The 20,774-nt window shown below is 42.3% G+C and overlaps 1 protein-coding gene across 1 annotated transcript in view; it reads left to right on the top strand.

Annotated features, from left to right (window-relative positions):
• Maml2 (mastermind like transcriptional coactivator 2) overlaps window positions 1-20,774 on the top strand; it is a 318,494-nt gene that overhangs the window by 292,494 nt on the left and 5,226 nt on the right. The window contains exons 3-4 of the mRNA XM_021206900.2: window positions 14,938-15,141; window positions 19,881-19,992. Coding sequence (XP_021062559.1) covers window positions 14,938-15,141; window positions 19,881-19,992 — 316 coding nt within the window. The remainder of the gene's footprint in view (window positions 1-14,937; window positions 15,142-19,880; window positions 19,993-20,774) is intronic.

The raw sequence follows: 20,774 nt of genomic DNA on the forward strand, positions 1-20,774 counted from the left end.
GTTTGGTTGGTTGGTTGGTTGGCTGGCTGGCTGGCTGGTTGGTTAGTTGGCTGGTTGGCTGGTTGGTTGGCTAGTTGGCTAGTTGGCTGGTTGGCTGGTTGGTTGGCTGGTTGGTTGGTTTTCCACAGTCCAGGCTCACTGATGTTAGTTTTAAAGATGGATTCTAGAAAGCTCAGGTTGAGAGACATTTGTTTTCTGAACAGGGTTCCTCATCAGACTTCTTTGATCATCATAAGTCTGTGATCATCTTGTGGTCGCTCTTACCTAAGTTTCCAGTATTGAGGTAGTCCTTCTGTTTGGTTTCTTTATTTTTGAGTTATATATTTTAACAATTTGAGATGTAAAACGATGTATTTGGATCATATCCATTTGTCCCTCTTGTCCCAGACCTCCTCCCTTCTCTCCCTCTTCCTTCTTGATAAGTCACTGAGTTCAGTTAGGATTCTGTGTACGTGCATGGGCACAAGGCCATTCAGTACAGTATGAGCGACTGAGGAGAGACCACACCCCTGAGGAAAAGGGACTCTCCCTTCCCCAGCAGCCATGACTTGCCCAAAGCTTCACAGCTAGGTGTGGGTTTCATGAGTGTCGCCTCTGTTCATTCTGGAACATTAACTGGCTTGATCTTGCACCAGTCTTGCCATATCACAGCTCTGTACTCAAGGGCCAAGTGCATAGCTGATACTTGCTGTTTAGTGCCCTGCTTCAGCTTTCACACTGTGGATTGAGGTATTAAAATCTACTCCATTTTCTGGAAATCTGTCACTACACAATTCTATGGTTAACTTGAAAAGAGAACCAAATAGACATAAAGAACCCTCAGGGATCCACTCCTTTCATAGTTAAATGTCACTGCTTGTTGGAAAAGCATTACCTTCCTCATTTTTGTTGTGGCCATTATTTTTATAGTCTTTGTTCCTCATCCTTTAGAAAACTGTATCTTGTATTCCACTGTCCCTCCTCACCTGACTCTGACCCAGCTCAGTGTTAAAAGTGAAGGCAAACAATTTTTCAAGTCCCCATATCACCTACAAGACAGATCCACAGTGCCTAAGCCCAGGACCAGAAACACAGAAAGAAAGGAGACCACAAAGTCGCTGACATTACATCTCCTGAGGCCGCTCACAGTGAGGCTTGCTCACCCCACAACTCCTCTGCTTTGAGAAACAGAATATTTGAAAGGTTTCTGAAAAGTACTTGATTGCTTTTAAGCCCGATGTTTTACCAGTCTCCCAACTGTTTCCATACAGAAGTGTTGCTGAAGGTAGCCATGCTCACCAGCCATAGGACTAGAATATCAACTCATCTGTGATAGGTTAAGGGATCAGATTTCCAAGGTTGTTTCTAGAAAATGGTGTTTAATCAATTTCTTCAACTATGCTTGAGCATAATCTAGTAAGCAGATGTGAAGTGAACAACTTATTGTGGGGCTCCCTGTATCCGTTCAGAGTCTGCCAGGCTCAGAATCGGAGCCAGGACACTGCACAGACCAACTGCCGATGCCTGCAGCATTGGAAATGAGAATGGAGAGCAGGCTGCTGAAGAGTCCCTTCAGGCAGGGCACAGTAGAGCTCAGAGACAGGAACCCTGCCAGCCTGCCTCCGCTGGAGGAACACGTGCAGCAAGGAACAAGGAACCACTTAATGATTAATCACTGTCAACCTTTGTTCTGGTTAAAGACTTGGTTGTTGGGCAAGACTTGTAATGAGGGACTGTTTGGAGTCTGTTGCTATGAGATTGCATTCAATCCTCAGTGGCTGGAAGGCACAGTGGGGCTAACTTGAAAGTGCTCTCACAGTGCCTGCTAGAGGTGAGGAAGAGACTTTGGAGAGATCTGCTCCTAAGCATCACTCCAGAGCCTGAGAAAGGACAGTTAGTCAAGCCTAGGCTTGGCTCAGTTGACATGAGATTTTTAACAAATTCTAGAAAATTGACAGTAAGTGAAATAGATCGAGGTGATTTATAAAAGAACAAAGACATACTCCCAAAATATGCATGTATACAGACAGCAATAAACACACACCTACACGTGGTTTTTCAGAAAGCAAAATGTAAACTGATGACACCGTTCCTCTTAGCATAAGATACTGAATTGTGAAGTTCAAGCCAGGTTCCATAAAAGGCTGGAGTCTCTCTTAACATTTTCTTTAAAGCTAAAGAAAAAAAAAACATTTTTGATTAGTTGGCTTGTAGACTTTTATATTGGCATTTAAAAACCTTGACTTTACTAACAAGAAACATTATAAGGAAGGAAAGCAGTATTTTTAAATTAAAAAATTATTCTTCTGTGTTGAAATGAACTTATAAAACTATGGAATTTTTATAAGCATTTATGTATCGTTGTTCTAAGAGATACACGTAGGTGGAAGTATTGATATAGACTAAAAAGTGTGAGTGATACTTTTAGATGCGAGAGAGATCTCTCTCACTCTGTCTGTCTGTGTGTCTTTCCCTCCCTCCCTCTTCCCTCTCTTCCTTCTCTAACAAATAAATGTGGTTACCATTGTTTTAATATGTCTGTAAAATGTACCTTATATCGTGTTTTATAACTTGATTATAACTGTTAGTGTCAAAGTATCACTCATCCCTTCCCTTAATCCATCTACAGTGAAATCAGAAAAGCTGAGAAAGAACTGTTTGGGCCTCAAAAACCATCAAAACTGCAGTGTCTGGGGAAACTCTTGGTTCCTACCTGCTCTGCAGGTTGCCAAGAGCTCTCCATCTAACATCAAAGGAGATTCTACGAATCCCAGTGACCCAGAGAGCTAGAAGCAACAAACCCATCAGTTCCAGCATCTCCCAGTAGATTTCCTCTAACCCGTTCCAAACATGGAAAATTCATTTTTCATTTAAGTGTCTAAATAGAATCCATTTTCCTTGGAAATATTCATGACCTATAAGCACTGCAATTTTCATTATATTGAGACTATGTTCAAATACGATCTATAAGTAAAGAAGAGGGGAGAAAGGTTGTTTTCTGACTGTAATTATCTGTTGATCGTATAATGTGGTTTTATAATTAAGAAAACCACAATGATAATGGGTAACTGGCTAAGACCTTAGAGTTGTCAGAGAATAGATCAACCTTGATGCTACCCTTTGTCCTGCTCTTGTTCAGGAAACAGCTTTTTCTAACTGGAACTTCATAAATCTTGGTAGGCCTGACTGATTTCCTATCCTTGACCATAGACATTTACATGAAGTAGCTTGACCATTGTGTGTGTGATGCTGGTAGGTCGTTGAGCACATGTCCTTGAATACTATTTTGAAGCAGCTTTCCTAAAGTCTTTAGGAGAGTTGGAAAATGAATCAAAATAAATCACTTCCTACAGAACACTGTGAGCTGTTATTTGCATTTAAATAGAAACACTGTAGCTTTCCTTCACTGTGACAAATGCCCATTGGTAACTGACCACATTTCTGATTCCCCTAGGAGGTAACTGTATCTATCTAAGTCTGTGTTTCCCACTAGCCTCTGAACACTTTCCATCTTGAAAGTAACTGTAACAGCTGTTTCTGTGAATGTTAAATTTGACTGGTAAATATAGCCACTACATACCAAGAGCCTCTTTCTGATTTTTATGAATAATAAATAAATTAAAATAGGTGAAATCACCTAGCTATGCAGTGTTTTCCCCATGCAAACAGTGACTATCCCACTATCTCTTGTCATTGACATGAGCTGCATCCTAATTATCAAGGAGAAAATGATTAATCTAGCCTCCAGAAATATGCTGAAGGCAGAGAGCAGAGACACTGTGTGGAAGTGTTCACCTGCATTGAGAGGTGGAGGACACATGGTGGCAGCTCACTGAAGAAGGACCGAAGTCCATGGGCCTGGCCATTGTCACACTCAGTGCTGTTTATTTATCTGAAACCAATTAAATTACTTTTCCTAACACTCTTAAGAATGCTCATTAACACCACATCTAACAGTGTAGTTTAGTATTAAAACACATAGGTTTAATTAACTCTCCAAATACTCAGAGGCTGACTTTTAAACAGAGTGCTAAAGCTAGCCAGATACCTTGAAAGCAGCAACTTTTAAAAGAAATGCTGACCCCTGAGTGGTGTAGAAGCCTCTTTCTACGGGAGGAAAGCAGAAGTGAATACTGTGGGGGGAGTCAGATGAACACGATGAACCTCAACTGAAAATCTATTAAGCAAATCAGGCCCTCAGGTGAAAAGAGCCAGCTGTGACTTGCTGATGCCAAAACAACCACAGTAGCCAATGATGTTACTTTAAACATTCTTTTCAAAACAACTTTTTTGCAGTATGTGTATATAGTTACATTTAGATGCATGGTGTCCAATGGTGTGGCCTTTCACATGCTTGGCCCAAGCTCTGTAATCTTACATGTGACCAGTTGTTGTTTTTACATTTTTGTCTCATTTCCTTCTCAGGATAGCTGACTTTTAAATTCTAAAAGGATCCAATTGGCTCAAGTTTAGTCATCGTGTTGATTTAAATGTTAGATGTATACTAAATGAGCTGTTATTTGGAGTCAGTCAGCTACTTAGGGAGTTGCAGCACACCCAGATGTATACTCTCTTAAGAAGTGCCACATGGGTCTGGAAAGCACAGGACAATGTAAACACTGAAGATTACACCACATATCAGTCTCCTCATGTATGCTCGACAGATCAGCAGTTAGGAGAATAAGCCACAAATGTTTACCCAGTTCAAAGATGGCCGGCCAGTTAGAGTTCTGATCAAGAATCTGTTTACCGTTACAAGTAACAGAACTCAATGCAACCAACCTTCCCAACTTGCTGAGAAATAGGGGTCACAAGTTCCTGTCCACCTGTATTGTGGAGTTTACAATCTCAGGCTTTCATGGTGAGCAGGGACCTTGACCAACATTGGCCAACAACTGACACTCCAAGCTAAGGCACTGTCTGTTATATCCAAGTTTGGTATTTGTAATTTTATTGGAAGTTTTCATTAGACACGTTACTTTCTTAACACTTGGATAATTGTGAATTGTAAGTGAAGTTTATCTGATTTTTTAATCAAATACTTATCTGTTACTTCTTTGTGAAATAATCTCTCTGAGAGACAGAGACAGAGAGGCAGAAAGATCCCAAATCCTATTATGTAATAAATGTATCTTAACATCCTCACTGCTCTTCTCTACAGTCATGGTTACAAGGTCACTGCAGTCATGGTTACAAGGTCACTGCAGAGTGGGCATTTGTGCAGCTGACTTAATCAAAGACCAAAAAAATCATTGACCTTTCTCATTCTTAGAGTAGATTTTTTTTTTTTATTTACAGTTATCATTCTTCTAAAAATGTTACTGTGGTACCTTGCACATAAAATGTATTTGTATAGTTTACATAAATAAGATTTGGCAAATAAGTTAAATTTCTGGATACTGGTTCAAGAGAAATCTCCATTCTTTTGAAATTTGTCCCTCCTAGTCTTAAGGAAAATTTGGCTTTTTTGAAGTCCCACTGAAGCATTTAGTGGCTTGTATCCTAACCAGGGAACATTCCAGTGCTGTAGCAATGGAGAGTATACACACAGCTCTTCCCTAATGTCCCATGTGGCCATTACAACAAAGCACTCGAAGATTGTCAAAAATGTCATAGAGCACCCAGTTGTTTGAAGACATTAGCCAGACAGTGTGCATCGCTTGCTCCTCTGTAGTTCCAAAGCACTAAGCAAAACATGACAATGAGTACAGCCTCTATTTCTCTTCTCAAAGGGGTACCTTGTCTTAGATTTGTTTTGTCCATTTTAGTCAGATACAGAATCAAGGCTTAAAAGTTATTCCTAGGAAACTGTAGGATTGGCTGTTTGTCCTTTGATTTTGGTTTTGCCTTTGGTTTTCTTTTGTGTACAGAACTACAGAAAAGATAGACCTTTTTACAGAACCACTTGAGGACTTATATCAGAGCTACGCAATTTTACATTGTGCTTTCTGACATTTATGTGCATTTATGTGTGTAAATATGTCTGGCATTCAGTCCTTACATTTCTCCAGTGTTTTCATGGCAATCGTCCGTTCATTTACAGAAGAGAAGGAACACTTTGAGCTCCCATCCTTCACCCCACCTGGCCCAAAGCCATTATTTGATTATGATAGAGTGAAGAGATTATGATTTTGCATACCATGTTGCTAAATCATATTTTAGACTCACCTGAGAAATAGAAAATGAATTGTTTTCTTCCAATGGTATGTATTGTTCACTTGACCAAGTACAAAAGGAATTTCAACTATTTGATCAGATTAGAACTTAGATTATAATCTAAATTCCACATTTTAAAGTTGGAGAGCATAAGGTCACAAAAGTCATAAAGAAAGACTAAAACTGACTGGGTTCATAGGTTACAGGGGCCAACTCGTGTGTGTGTGTGTGTGTGTGTGTGTGTGTGTGTGTGTGTGTGTGTGTATAAACTATAAATCGATAATAGTTAAAAACAAATGTTAACTTTCCTTCAGTGCTGAGCGCATCTGCTGCATGTTGAAAGACCACAGACCCCATCACTTACAAAGACCATGACTCTGCAGCCTGAGAAAGCTAAAGTCAGGGTGCCGGCATGGCATGCACAGAGGCCTCGTTCACCAATGGCTTCTTCCTTCAAGGCAGACAGAGAAGGTAGAATTGGCCGAGGCTCCTCTTAGAAGGAGCTCTGAGAGTGGCGCCTCGTGGCTCCATCTACCTGTTAATTCCAGTATGAGGATAAAGTTTCAGTGTGAGTTTTGGAGGGTTATGCAGCTGCAGCAACCACTGCTTGTTAGCTGGGCACAGTGGCACATGTCTGTAATCTTAGCACAAGAATGTGGAAGCAGGAGGACCAGGAATTCAAGGTTACTTGTAGCTAGCTACTCAGTGAGTTTGAGGCCAGCCTGAGCTACACAAGAGTCCAGCTAAGCAAAACAAAACAAAAATAAAAAACAAAACAAGCAAACAAACAAAAACCATGAGGCTGAAGGGATGGCACAGCAGTTAAGAGCATCAACTGCAATCGATTCCCAGCACCCATATGTCTGCTCACAGTGATCTGTATCTTAGTCCCAGTAAATGCAACGCCCCCTTCTGGTCTCCATTGGTACTGCTTGTACATAGTACACAGCCATACTAGCAGACATAAAATGAAAACAACTCCCCCCCCCACTCCCAACACACACACACATGCATTACATCCATTGGGAGGCAAAGGCAGTGACTGATGTGATATTACTAGAATCCCTCAGCAATCGTACGATGCACTATTACTTAAGGGGATAGCGTCAACGCCATTTATGAGATACAGTCTACCACTTCTGCCCCTCTTTTAACCCCATGCAACTTGATGAAAGGTGGAGTGGGGACTTTAGCTGATTACGTCTGCTGCCCACCTTTCTTTTTTTTTTTTTATTTTCTTTATTTACATTTCAAATGCTATCCCGAAAGTTCCCTATACCCCCCTGCCCCTGCTCCCCTACCCACCCACTCCCACTACTTGGCCCAGGCCTTCCCTTGTGCTGGGTCATATAAAGTTTGCTGCCCACCTTTCAAATTGCTTTTTAGAACACAGAAATATTTTCTAAACATTCTGTGTATTAACAAGCTCATTTGCCTTTTAGAACAAACAAGCTTCTTTATTTTTATCTCTTCTGATTTAAATTTGGAACAATAATGAAGTATTGTTATTGTAGGGATTAAACAAGGTGTCAAGCCTTTGATGCATGACCGCTAGCTTTCAAAACCTGACAGCTGCTAATGTGAAATCTCTGGTTGCACAGCACTGCTGACCTCACTGTGGTCACTGGGGTGACAACATAAAGTTCCTAACTTCCACCTTGGAAGTGGCTTTTCATGGGGGGGGCTCTGCGAGGTGACACCCCCATTTGCAAACAGTGGAATTAAGACCATGGCTCCACCCCTGACTCACTTCCTCTTCTACTGTAGTTCCCCAGCTACCCCTGAAGAGATTAGCACTTTGATTCCTGTGTCTCATTGACAAGAAGGTCTGAACTTGTTTCTGCTCTGAACTGCATCCTTGTTTATTCATGTACATTTTAAAGATCATTATACATTTATACATTTATGCAGAGAGTCCACCTCAAGGACTATCCAAGCACATTGCTAGGAGACAAATGGGTATAGACTATGGAGCCATTGCACTGACAAATGCTGTGGCTGGCATGGGCTAGTGCCATTTGTCACAGACACAGAAGACCCTCAACCTTAGAGACTCAAAGAGGACTCTGCCTGACAGACATTTTAACTGAGCCCAGGAAAAGGAAGCATCAGCTGGCAGGAGGGGGGCAGAGGAGGAATGTCCAGACAGACAGGATTATCATGGTTTGAATGAGAATGTCCCCATATGCTCTGTATTTGAATACCTAGTCCCCTGGCTGGCGATTCTGACTGTAAGACATATCATTATGTTCACAAACAAATCTTTGCTGAGCAGAGGGTGAACTTCACAGACTGAGGTCTGTGGTCTGATGGTCTGGACACACTTAGGGAATGTATAAGCTTCTTGAAACAAAAGACAAACTTGTTGGTTTCTGCGTGTTTGTTGAGATGAGAAAAGAGGCAGAATTGATAGCTTTATGAAATCTTCACAGGGTATCATAATACTATAGCATATTTGGCCCTAGAGACGAAGAGCTAACGGCCAACTTGCAGAGCAGAAATCTCAGGTCCATCACAAAGAGCTCTTCTAAAGCTGAAGAATTTCTCATTTAAGAAAAGCATCTCATTCCTTCCCCTGAGTGAGTTCGTTTTTTCTGCTCCACCCTGACCCACTGATGCTCTGTTCCTGGCCACAGCCCACCCCAGAGACGCCTCCTCTCGGGGCTTCTCTCACAGACAACCCATAACAGGTGTGTGCCCTGAGGCTAAGAAGAGACAGGTGCTGGTGACTTGACTATTAGGTAATATCTGAAAGAACCCTCATTTCCATTGGTGGAAGCAGGGAGAATGCCTATCGTAGGCTCAGACTTTCCCTGCTGAGCAAGTGGTGTAAAAGTCTCCAAAAGCAACCCACCCACATCTCAAAGGAAAATGCCAAGGTCAAAACATGGTTCCCTCTTTACCAAACTCCACCTCCAACACCCCTCCCCCCCATGCCAAAAGACAACACCATTCCCCCCATTTCTATCAGACAAGATGAAAATCTCTTAAGCAAATGAATCTTCTCTTTTACATTTTTTAAAATGTGTGTGTGTGTGTGTGTGTGTGTGTGTGTGTGTGTGTTTATGTGTACCGTGTGTATGAGTGTGCCCATGGATACCTGAATAATGCATCGCTCCCTTGGAGCTGGAGTAACAGGTCACTGTGAACAGCCCTGTGCATGCTAGGAACTGAATTCAGGTCGGTGAAGGAGCAAGTGCTCTTAGCCACTGAGCCTAGTCTTTCAGGCGGTGGGTATTTTATATAATACATTTCCCAGGATTTAGACAGGCACTCTTCATCTTTTGGCTAGATATGTGACCTTGTGTAACTCAAGTCCTTAAGGATGGGGGCTATGTCTTCATCTAAATGTAGAGTTGGGCAGAGACTTTGTAAGTTCCTTCCATTTTCAGTGGATGCCATGCGTGCTGGGGGAGGAGAGGAGTAGGGAAGGTTAATGGAAACACATATCATGACAGCATTATTTATTCAGTTTGTCAGTTACTTCTGAGAATTTCAGGGTCCCTTCCCTAAAGCACCCCCCACTCAATTTAATGCAAAAGATTAAAGTTTCTAGCATCGGCAAGCAGGGCACGAGCCAACAGGCTTGTTCTGCTGAGACCACATACATTTGAGTCACACGGTTTCAGCCACAGCTCTTGAACTCTGTCCTTATAATATACAAACAGTGACAATATGTAAGTAAATGTGTGGGATTCTAATACGATGACATTCTATTTACTACAAAAGGTGGCCAGTGGGATGTGTGGTACAATCTTTGTGTCATTTGAAACTGAGCCCTGAAGTTTCCAACCCGAGATGGAAATGTCTCTGGTTTTCAAACTCCATCTGCAGTAATTCCCTGACAGATCCCTCTGCAGTGATTGTCCTTGTGCCAAACAAGGACCATTCAATCACTTCAGCTGCCCACAGCCACCTTGCCATGCATACCCCGAATAAATGATTTGAAGGATCTGGTTTAACAGCTTAGAGGGAATCCGAAAGAAACAGCTCAGGCAGCCTGCTTCTCAGGCAGAGATATAAATGCATGGCTTTATCAGCAGACAGTGCTGAAGATGAATAGCCCGGGGGAACAGTTGAGCAGTTAGTTCATTGAGACAGGGAATGCAAAAAGGGAGGAGAGAAGAAAGATTGATTGAATAGAAAACCAGTTTGTGAGATCTACTGTGCAGGTCTGCCCAGCTGGGTACTTTATCTTGGATTTGTTTTGCAAATTGCAGATGCCTAGAAGCCAAGGAAAAGGAAGAGTAATCAAGCAACCCAACACACTCCCAGGGCTCTCCAGTAACTCTAAGGACTTTGTTTTGTAAGAGGAAAATCATTAAATATCCTCCTTGTAAATTAGAGACACGGAGCCATTTCAATCAGATGTATAGAATAGCACATATTCTTCAGCTATTCTTTAAGTAACAAGAGAACAATACTTATTTTCAAACTTTGAGTCCTTTATGAGAGCTGCTGTGTGTCTGTACAGCTCACAAAACCTTTTTAACAATGACTACATTCAATGAGCCTTACCATATCAAATATCTCTCAAGGAACTGGCAGATTCTTTTCTTTGCTATCTTCTGACATGTCTAATATACTAACTTCCTACCTCTGGCTGAAGTCAGTTCTCCATCACAGAAAGAATCTTTGTTTCACATTAGAACAAAATAACTAACCGCATCATTATTATTTTGTAGCATCTGTTAAAAAGATTACTCACATATTGGTCACAATATACTGAGATTCTTTGTTGAAGTAAGATCTACCTGCCAAGGGTTGACTCTTCTGTTGATCCTGAGGTTTTCTTCAAACTGTTTCATTAAATATGTATTCTACACTGAGGCCTCAACCTACACAAACAAGCTCTAGGCACCTGAGAAAGGCTGAGAGTGGGAGAGATGCTCCTCCCCAGGAAAGAGCACACCAATCGGTTGTCCAGTGACAAACCGTCGCCCTGAAAGCATACACACAGGAAAATTGTACAGACTTAACAGGCTTTTATATGTATAATCAAATCCATACATGCATGCAATAATAATTGCTGAAAAAAGAAGTCATGAATTTGAGTAGGGAGGACTGTATGGAAGACTTTGTTGGGAGGAAAGGAGGGGGAAATGTAATTAAGTTATTATATTAGCAAAGAACTTGAAGTAGAAAATTATAGTGTGTGTGTGTGTGTGTGTGTGTGTGTATGTGTGTGTGTTCTAAAGCTGCATGAGAGAGTGCACACCTATAATCTCAACACATACATATACCTCAAGTATTAAAACTTATGACTAAATGTAAATGAAGACAGGGTGGGTTAGCATCAAACATTATAGCATTAGAACTTAAAACAGAAAAAGAAAACAGAAATGGAAGTTACTTCAATGATTTTAATCAGGTGTGTGTTTGTAACTTGTTACTAAATCAGTCTTTTAATTCCAAGTCTCTAGAACCTTGGGTTTTCCACGCTGAAAACACTACCACAATGGAAATGACGTAAGTCATTCACAGCCACACGAGCACATCCATACACACACAGTGTCATGGAAGGTGAGGACCCGCCAACTTTACCATGGCTTCCCTTTGCCCTCCAGGAGGAAAGATGTATTGGGTGAGGGGAAAAGCAGCTGATGTCTGTGGTGTTGAGTTCTCTCTCCATGGGTGAATCTGGGGTAGCAGAAAGGCTGGGTGTAGAAACTAGAGCCAATGCATTGGAGCATATTTTTCTTTCAAAATATTTTATGTACTGCAGTTTGCACAACATCTTGGCAATGAAGGCATGTCTGTGAAGGAGGTGCCTTGTGTTTCACAGCTAACATAAGGGCAAAAATATGACAGCAGCTAAATGTGACTTCAGTCACGAACTGAAAAAGTATGTAAGAGTACCATGATAAGGTCTATGAGGTACAAGTTCAAAGGTAAAAATATCTACAAAATTCCAAGAGAATTTATTTCTCCCTCTTTTTATTCACACCAGAACATGTCCCTCTGCTCCAATACTAGTTTCAAATTTGGACAACACTTGAGACTTTAGGGAAAAGGGTCCTAGAATATTTTTGGTATTGTCTAGGAATGAAACTAAGTTTAGAACAGTCCATCTGTTTGATTAGAGAGAAAAAGAGCTGCGTTTTCTTGGCATGCACATCCTTTCTAAATCTCAGTGATGGGCGCTGTTCCAGCTTTCTCTGGAAATCATTCTGAAGCTCATCAGTCTGCCAACACTAAGCACGCTGTCCATCTCTTTTCTTGTAGTTTTTTTTTTGAATTATATTTTATTTCTTCTTTGGAAGTCTCATGTATTACTGCAATGTAGTTTTCTCCTGTCTAGCCTTTGCTTCCTTCCAACTTTCCCTCGCGCCTCCCAGTCCTTCCCAACTTCATGTTCTCTCTTTTTTGGGTTATTAGTAACCCCAAGTCCGATTGGTACTGTGGATATGTTCATAGATGAGGGACTATGCGCTGAGCACGGACACCTACCAGTGTAGCTTATAAATTCATGTGTTAGCTGAGGGTGTAGAGCTGTGTGTCCCCTTCCAGTTCCAAATGAACTCTGAATGTCTGATCAAATTTTCATAGAACAGCTTTCAATGACCTGCACAGCTAACTTATCTGCTTCAAAAGGAAAAAGATAAAAATAAATATGCACACTTGAAATAGCATTAGTAGCCATGAGTGGCCATCATTAAAGCCCTTCCTTGGAGCCAACTGTTTAATTGTCACAGGGCGTTGGTGATGTCAACACCTCAGTCCGATTGTCATTTTCCCTATTCCCATTTTACAGATGAGGAAAGTGAATTCCCTTCTTCTGGGCCCCCATGTAATAAATGCTAGAACAGGGCATGGAAGGGGCAGACCACACCCCAGAGCTCCCGCTTTTGTTCACTATAGTCATGCAAAGAGGTTCTTTAAAAAGTTCTTTGACATTTCCAAAGGTCCTTTTCCCCTTCCACCCTGCCTCTTTCCTCCCACCACAGACCCTGCTTCCCTCTTCCTTAAGTCCCAAGGGTTCTGCCCTCAGTCCTCCCTCAACCCCGCTCCCCCCTCACCCCTGTATTTCCTACTCTGCTTTCCTTCCAAGACACACAACTCTATGGACTTTCCTCTATTCCACTCTGCCAGGACCTCGAAAGCACTTGTCTTCAAGCCTACATTCCTAGTGGCTTGTAAGACACATGGAAACAGGTGACTTCTGGGTGCTATGTGGATTTAAAGTTGAAAGAAGATCACAAGAAAATGACTGTATTGGTCATACAAAATTTCATCTTCAGTGTTTACTGTCTCAGCTCAGAGCAGCACTGTACCACAATGAGAGGGAGCATCTTCAGTCAGGGTGACCTGGCTCCAAAGCCTCCTCCACTTCACACCTCCAGCTCCAAGGTCTCCCTCAGCCCAGATATCTCATCTGCAAAATCGAAATAAAAATACTAGTTCTCATTCATTTTGGTGGGAGGATTGGATAAATGGTGTAAAGCACTGAATGTTGGGTCTGGCCTGTGTGCTAAGGCTTGGTGTTTGGCTGTCCTTATAGTTATTCGAGACCCCTTTGCTGTTTGCTATGCTATCAAGCAAGATACAGTTTCCTAGTGCGCCAGGTTTCAGACTGACAGCTTTCTACCAAAAAAAGGAAAAAGAAAAAGGGAAGGAAAGCTCAGGAGGTAACGGACTTTTAGTACAATGCAGGAGAAGGCACTTCCCAGGAATGTTGCAGCTCCCACTACTTAGCACCGTGAGAGCCCCTGCTCTGGGTACTTGCTGTCTGCCTGAAGAGTAGGAGGTGGACTGCTTGCGTCTGTGTACTCATGTTTCCCAGAGGCACCATGAACATGCGCTGGTACATGTGTAAAGTAACCTGCCTTCCAGTCACTGCCATCAATGGGTGAAGAGTTTTCTAAATTTTTATTTTATAATCTTTTGTTTGTTGTGTTTTACATTTTGTGTTTTAAGACTTTGCCTCCTGTATCCCAGGTTGGCCTTGTACTTGTGATCCTCCTCCACCTTCTGAGAGCTGGAATGACAAGAATATTTCACTAGGCCTACGCTGAACTTATAATTCCTAGCCTCTGTAACATGAGCATTTTCTATCCCTTGGTTAGATATGAATCTACAAGGAGACCGTGTTTTCCAGTCTTCTTGGAGTTTTACTAGTACAGAGCTCTGTATACTTCACTGGGACATAATGATACCTCAGAGGGCTTAGACGCTGTCCTTGCAGAGTTCTAATGTAGCAATGCCTAAAAACTGGTAGATCCGCAGATCGGAGTGGTAATTCCCAAGTGTCCAATATTATTTGATATATGACATTATTTCTTCATCATTGCCAGTAAGTGGGTTGTCACCTTACCATAAACTGCTGTGAAATTAATGAGTCTCTAAGTAAGAGGACAAATGTCTCCTGTCTCCTGCCCAGAATGGCTATTCAACTTAAAACACATGGTTGGGAACTCTGTTTTCATTGTAGGGTCAGAAATAACAAATGCATACCGACTTGCTAGAGAAAAGAAATGGCTGTCACTCTGCGATGTCTTTGCTTCAGAGAAGTTGAGGGTATCACTGAATATTTTCTTTGAGGTTCCATAAACACCTCTGGAATGAGGAGACTACTAAGAGGCGGGGGAGCTTATTCCATGATACCCACCATTCACCTTCCTTGAATGCTCTGCTTGCTGTGTTACACAATGGCTTTCAAAAGCTATTCTCCAGATGACCAAGACATTAACCAAATTTGATCTCCAACTGGATGAAAGTATTTGGAATCTAAGTTTCTCATCTTTGGCTCCCAGTGTCTTCTTTAATTCACAGTAGCTTCCCCTCCTCCTCTCCCTTCTACAGGATCAACACACTGTGGTAGGCCAGAACACAGGCCCCAGTCCAAGTCCCAACTCCTGCTCAAATCCAAACACTGGAAGTGGTTACATGAACTCCCAGCCGTCCCTGTTGAATCAGCAGATGATGGGGAAGAAACAGACCCTGCAGAGACCAACCATGGAGCAGAAGCAGCAACTTCTCCTCCAGCAGCAGATGCTGGCTGATGCGGTAAAGCTTTCTCTCGACTTCTACTGCAGACACTTGTTGGCCTTGAGTTGTCCTCTGTCCTTCTGTTTCTTGCCACGCTCTAGTCCTCTACTTATGTGGCAGTAAGGAGGATGTAGTGGATACAACAGAAACTGAACTGTATGAATTTAAAATGCAGGGGAGCAGGGGAAAGCCCGATTTACCAGCTGCTAGGCATATGGAGTACTCAGCCCTCATGGCTAGCCCTGCCCAGTTCAGGAATGTCTGTGGCCAGCAGGGCATCTGAACAGAGCAAAGGAAAGCTCAGTTGTTCCCAGCCTCAAGGGGTGGAAATAGTGAACTGCACTTTAATCACACCCAACCCCAAACTGATTTTTAGAGGTAAATGAGTTTTAGAGGAAAGTTTTAAAGGCCAGTATGGCGTTTTACTATCAAGATTTGGCTTCCCCAAAAGCAAAGCATCTCAGAATGGGGGGTGTTTTTCAAAAGAACATTTTAAATGAATTTCCATTGCACCATCTTTGCCTGACCCCTTAAGAACCACAAGGTTGTTTTCTCCAAACACCATCAGAGCTTTAGCCTTGGTTCCTTCTGTATTTATGTACACATTCCTCTGCATCATCAGACATCAGCATCTACATCAGCCCAAACTCCACGTCCTAAGACTGCAGCATCCTCTCCCTTCAGCCTGTCCTGTTCAATGAAATCAGAAGAGACAAAGCCTAGCTGTTCAGGGTAAATAGACCCACATTGAAAGGGAGAGTGAGGTCAGGTGGTGCAGCTCAGTGATAGACTATTTGCCTAGTCTGCCTGAGGTCCTGGGTTTGATTCCCAACAGTGCTACATGTGGAAGATGAACTAAAACATTTTATATACAAGGAACATTTTAGAAACAGCCCTAATTGTCAAGTGTTATAAACACCATAAATATTCAGTAAATACTGAAAGAGCATGAAGATAGATGCTACACACCAAAGAACCCCTTCCACTCTTGTTGGCCTAATGGATCACATACTCACACACACACACACACACACACACACACACACACACACACACACATCACATCACTAGGCTATTGTAATGCATATGTTTAAATGCTATGCTGTAGAAATTGCTAGAAATGGCTGCAGAGAAGTACCTCCAAGGATCAGAAGGTTCAGAGGGAGTTGGAGGGAAAGTAAGAGGGAAAGGGTGTGTGTGTGGGGGGGGGGTGTCATCCCAATCCAAAGATGTAGCACACTCAAGACACAGGTACACAAAGAACACACATACTGTCAAGGCATAGAGTATGGCCAGGGATGGAGAAGAGCAGGACATGGAGGCCAGAGAAGAAGCCTGCTAAATTACACTGTCTAAAAAGCAACTTCTTTTTAAAAAAGAAACACTGTGTTCAGATTTGTATCCAACTAAAGACAGAGGCTGTTAGGAGAGTATGTCCAGCTCCACTTTGAAAATATGGCAAATCATCTCCCAAAATTGATGTAAAATTTGACTTTGACTTGGTAAGACTACAGCATTCTGACAGAAATGGTGGAAGCCATAGTTTTAAGCAGAAGGCAGACCAATGACCAAAGGAGGCAGACCTGGTTTCTACTTACTGGTTAGTTGCAGGTGAAACTAGTAACAATGTAGCAAGTACAGGAGTCTTTAAACGAATTGCATGTGGAAATGAGCCCTTAAACTACAGGGTCTGAAATCTGTGTTCAAACCTGTTCCTCCAGCCTCTCTGTCTTCTTTTATCTTTATGACCTGAATAGCCTAGAAACAATGATGAAGAGGAGAGAAAGTGCCATTTCCAACCGACTTACTGGCAAGACTTTTATCCTTCCCATCAACACTGCAGATTTGATCAGTTTTACAGGATGGTGTTTTCGGGTTTTCTGCTTCCCTTACAAGACCCTGATTAAAAGTGACACACACATTCCTGAGGAGCTGGCGATGGTGCTGGCCTGACTCCCACTGGCTTCCCTGTTTAGTCTCCCTGGACAGGTGCAAAGAGCAGTGGTGGGATGAATGAGAACGGAGCTGCACTTTCTGTGGTCCTTACAAAGCATCCCACTTCTCTTTGTCGGGATGCCATTGAGGGTGCCTATGCTTTTTAGCATATCCAGGAAGAAGCAGCCTTTGATGCCCCTTTACATTAGCATACGCTTTGTAGTCATTCAAGGCCTTGGCAAGGCCGGACAGGCACCTAAATAGAGGCGTTTTCTCATAAAAGTTCGTTAGTCTCTCTCTACCATTCTCTCACCAGTGAAGCACAAAAAAAGTGAGACCAGTCACAGTTCCTCTAGTGATCATCATTATGAACACGCATTATAAACCTACTGTGTGCCAGGCGCCATGCTGAGGTTTTACTGAACAAAAGGATTCATCCTTCTACAGGATTCTGAAAGAGATCCTAGAACCTCCCAAATCTTACACTTTTGTGACTGAGGACAAGACGGATACTGCTGAAGCAAGGGACATTGGCACAGAGGGGACTTCAGTAGTAGGTGTGAGTTTAGACTGGAGCCTCACTGTAGCTTCTTCTGTTCAGTGTTGGCATCCAAACCTCTTTGGCCTTGGAGCATGGCAAGTCTGTGCTGTATACGTAGGTATCTTAAAACATAGAGTTTTAAGAAGGTTTCCAGAGATGTGTATGTTAAAGCTTTGAGCAAATTAGCTCATCAGTTGGAGAGAGAAAAGGCCAATTGCTTGTGATACATTAAGTCAATCTGATTTGAAGTCAAGGAACTAATTGCACACGTGTGTATGCACACACACATACACACACACACACACACACACACACACACACACGATTACTTCTTAGAAAAGGGATTTCATAAGATCCCATTCTTGGCTTAAACATTGAAACTGTCACTTTACACACATGTTAACAGCAGGGTTGCTTGCTCATAGCCATACTGGGTTGGTGGAGGGCCCCAGGTTCTTCCTTAAACAGTTAGGGTTTAGACAAAATCACTCCACACTGACCACTTTTTCCCTTAATTTGTAAACCCGTGTTTAAAAGAAATGCAATCCATATGTTTCTGATTCATTTACACTTAGCTCATCGAAATTATGTTTTATATGAATTACTTGGTGTTCAAAAACACTCTATGAGTCTTTCAAGTTTCTTTTTTTCTTAGAAACAAGAAGTGAATTTGGTTTGCTGTTATTTTAAGGCCCTTCCCTGCCCCTTCTGAGCACACACACACACACACACTCCACTAAGACATTCAGAGCTGGGTGGAAGCTGGGAGTTCGGGCGGTGCAGATGCAGCACTGGTTCTGGCGATGGCCTCATCTGTCTGTTCCAGTTTCCTCTGTATTTATTGGCTTTCCTATCATTTCACTCTTCTGTCTCTACCTATGCCAATTACTCTTATCTTTAGAAATGGGTATTGCTTTAGAGTGTATACAGAATTGCACTGAAGCAATTCTAGAAAGTTCCCAAATGCACAGTAAGAAAGAAAAGAAGCAAGCGTTTTTGTCCTAAGCAGATAGCAAGTGCACAGCTGAGCCATCTGGTTTCCTATATAACATAAAGCCTCAATGCACACCGACCTCAGACAGGGTTACTCTGATATCATGATAAACTAAGACCAAATAGGCCACTTCATAATATTTTCTAAAAACGAAGTAAATATGTGACCCCCTAAACACTAGGTGATGTCCTCTCCTGCTAACGGGCAGAGCCCCTTCTCCCATCAATCTAGAACAAGAATCCACTTACCAAGGTCACCCACACCCAAGTCTTGTGATAGGGTCGTTCTCATAGCCCTCCTGAGACAACTGAGGCTCCTCACTGCCGCCCCTTGCTGCTGTGAATAATGAGAGCAGTGGGGGTCAGTGACCTGAAGGTGGACAAAGTGTTGGCTATGGTAAACGGATGTCCAAATTCACTTACTAGAAAAATCTAAAGATAGCTGGTTCTGGAACATTCTGCGCTTTTCCAACAGGACACTGAGAAGGTCTTTGTATTGAGTGGCATGAAAGATTCTGAGTTCCTGACTCTGGAATTTGTTGCATCTGTTGTATTTCTGTGTGACCCTGGACAAGTTACTTAACCTAATGAAACTGGCATGTCCTCTTTTAAATGATAATAGTCACCATTACCTTTAAACATTTTCTAAGAGCAGGTAGAAGAGAAGTCCTGTGTCTATGGTGCCTGTGCCAAGACCTGAAAGGTTAGCAAGTCTCTTGAAACCTCTTCTGTGGAGAGCTGGCAGAGCTGCCAGACCCAATTGCTGACAGCCCAGGCGTTCTCTATTGTATCTGGCTGGCCAACTATTTTCCATAGTCAATAGACAAGAAAGCTCATCAGACACACTACAACACAGAACAAACCCACAGACATTTATTATCATTGAAACCTAATTAGCAAATGAAGGAAAGGAGCATGCTCAGTAGACACAAAGTGGGCGGAAGTGTATGGAGGAGCAGAAAGGACAGTTCCATACAGGAAGTGAGTGATTCAGACTGAAAGCCCTGCCTCTGAGTTTACCCTGCCGCATAAGGCATAACCTGAGACCCGCACAGTGAAATCGCTCAGTTCCTCCAACTGAGTGAGTCCTCACTATATAGGCTGTGCTTGCTTCAAGCTTGTCATCTTCCTGCCGCTACTCCAGAGCACACGGATTTCGGGTGTACACCCGCTGTGCCTACACAAAGTCATTCTTACACTCGTACCTTTCTAAATATCATGCAGATTTTTTTTTTTAGTGAAAAAGTGTTCACCCAATTCAATTGATGTTTTCATTTGTGTTTTCAAGGAGAAACTTTCCCCTCAGGATCAGATGAACCGACATCTGACAAGGCCGCCCCCAGACTACAAAGACCAAAGAAGAAATGTGGGCACCCTGCAGCCAGCTGCTCAGTATTCGGGTAAGAGTTCTTTGAAACAAATATAAATCATAATTGTGAAAAAGCAAAGCGATTCTATTTCCCCTATTTTCTTTCTCCATCTTGGAGAATAAATCTGCCCTAACCCTTTCTCTAGCTCCCATTTAGCTTTCAGAGGCAAACATTTAGAACTCAGTGTTGTGGTTTACACTTATATTCACAGCACTCTCGAGGCAGGAGGAGCGCTGTGAGTTCAAGTCCAGCCTGACCTACATAGTAAGTTCCACGATAGCCCAAATTATAATGTAAGATTCTTTCTTTATCCCATTAACCTCAGAGAGCTCCACATTGTCCTTTCATGAGTTCTCCCTTGTGCTTGCTCTGTGATTACACATTCACTACTTATGAGAACCTTAAGATCTTGAATATTTTCTGACTGCCTTGTTCATCCAATGTTGACTTTGACCCAGACAGTATAAAGTTAAGTAGAAACATCTCCCTTTTAGAACATCTGCTGGCAACTTTCACAAGGTCTTTCCTCATTCTGCCTTTGAGCCCATCTCCCCAAATATTCTCCTCCAAAGACAATACACCCTGACAACAAGGAATTGTTAAAAAGCAGATCATGTTTTTATGAAGCCTCCCTCAACCAAAGGTGAATTCTGTTTAAGTCACAAAACCAAAGTTTTTCATCACTCTCTTTCTCAGAATGAAATGGGTGGAAAGGAGCTGCGGTAAATCTCTTCAAATCTACAGGATAGGAGTACAGGGTCTCCACAGTGTTGTCTGTCAGATACAGGGTCTCCACAGTGTTGTCTGTCAGA

Source organism: Mus pahari, chromosome 10 (assembly GCF_900095145.1).
Source record: "Mus pahari chromosome 10, PAHARI_EIJ_v1.1, whole genome shotgun sequence".
NCBI lineage: Eukaryota > Metazoa > Chordata > Mammalia > Rodentia > Muridae > Mus > Mus pahari.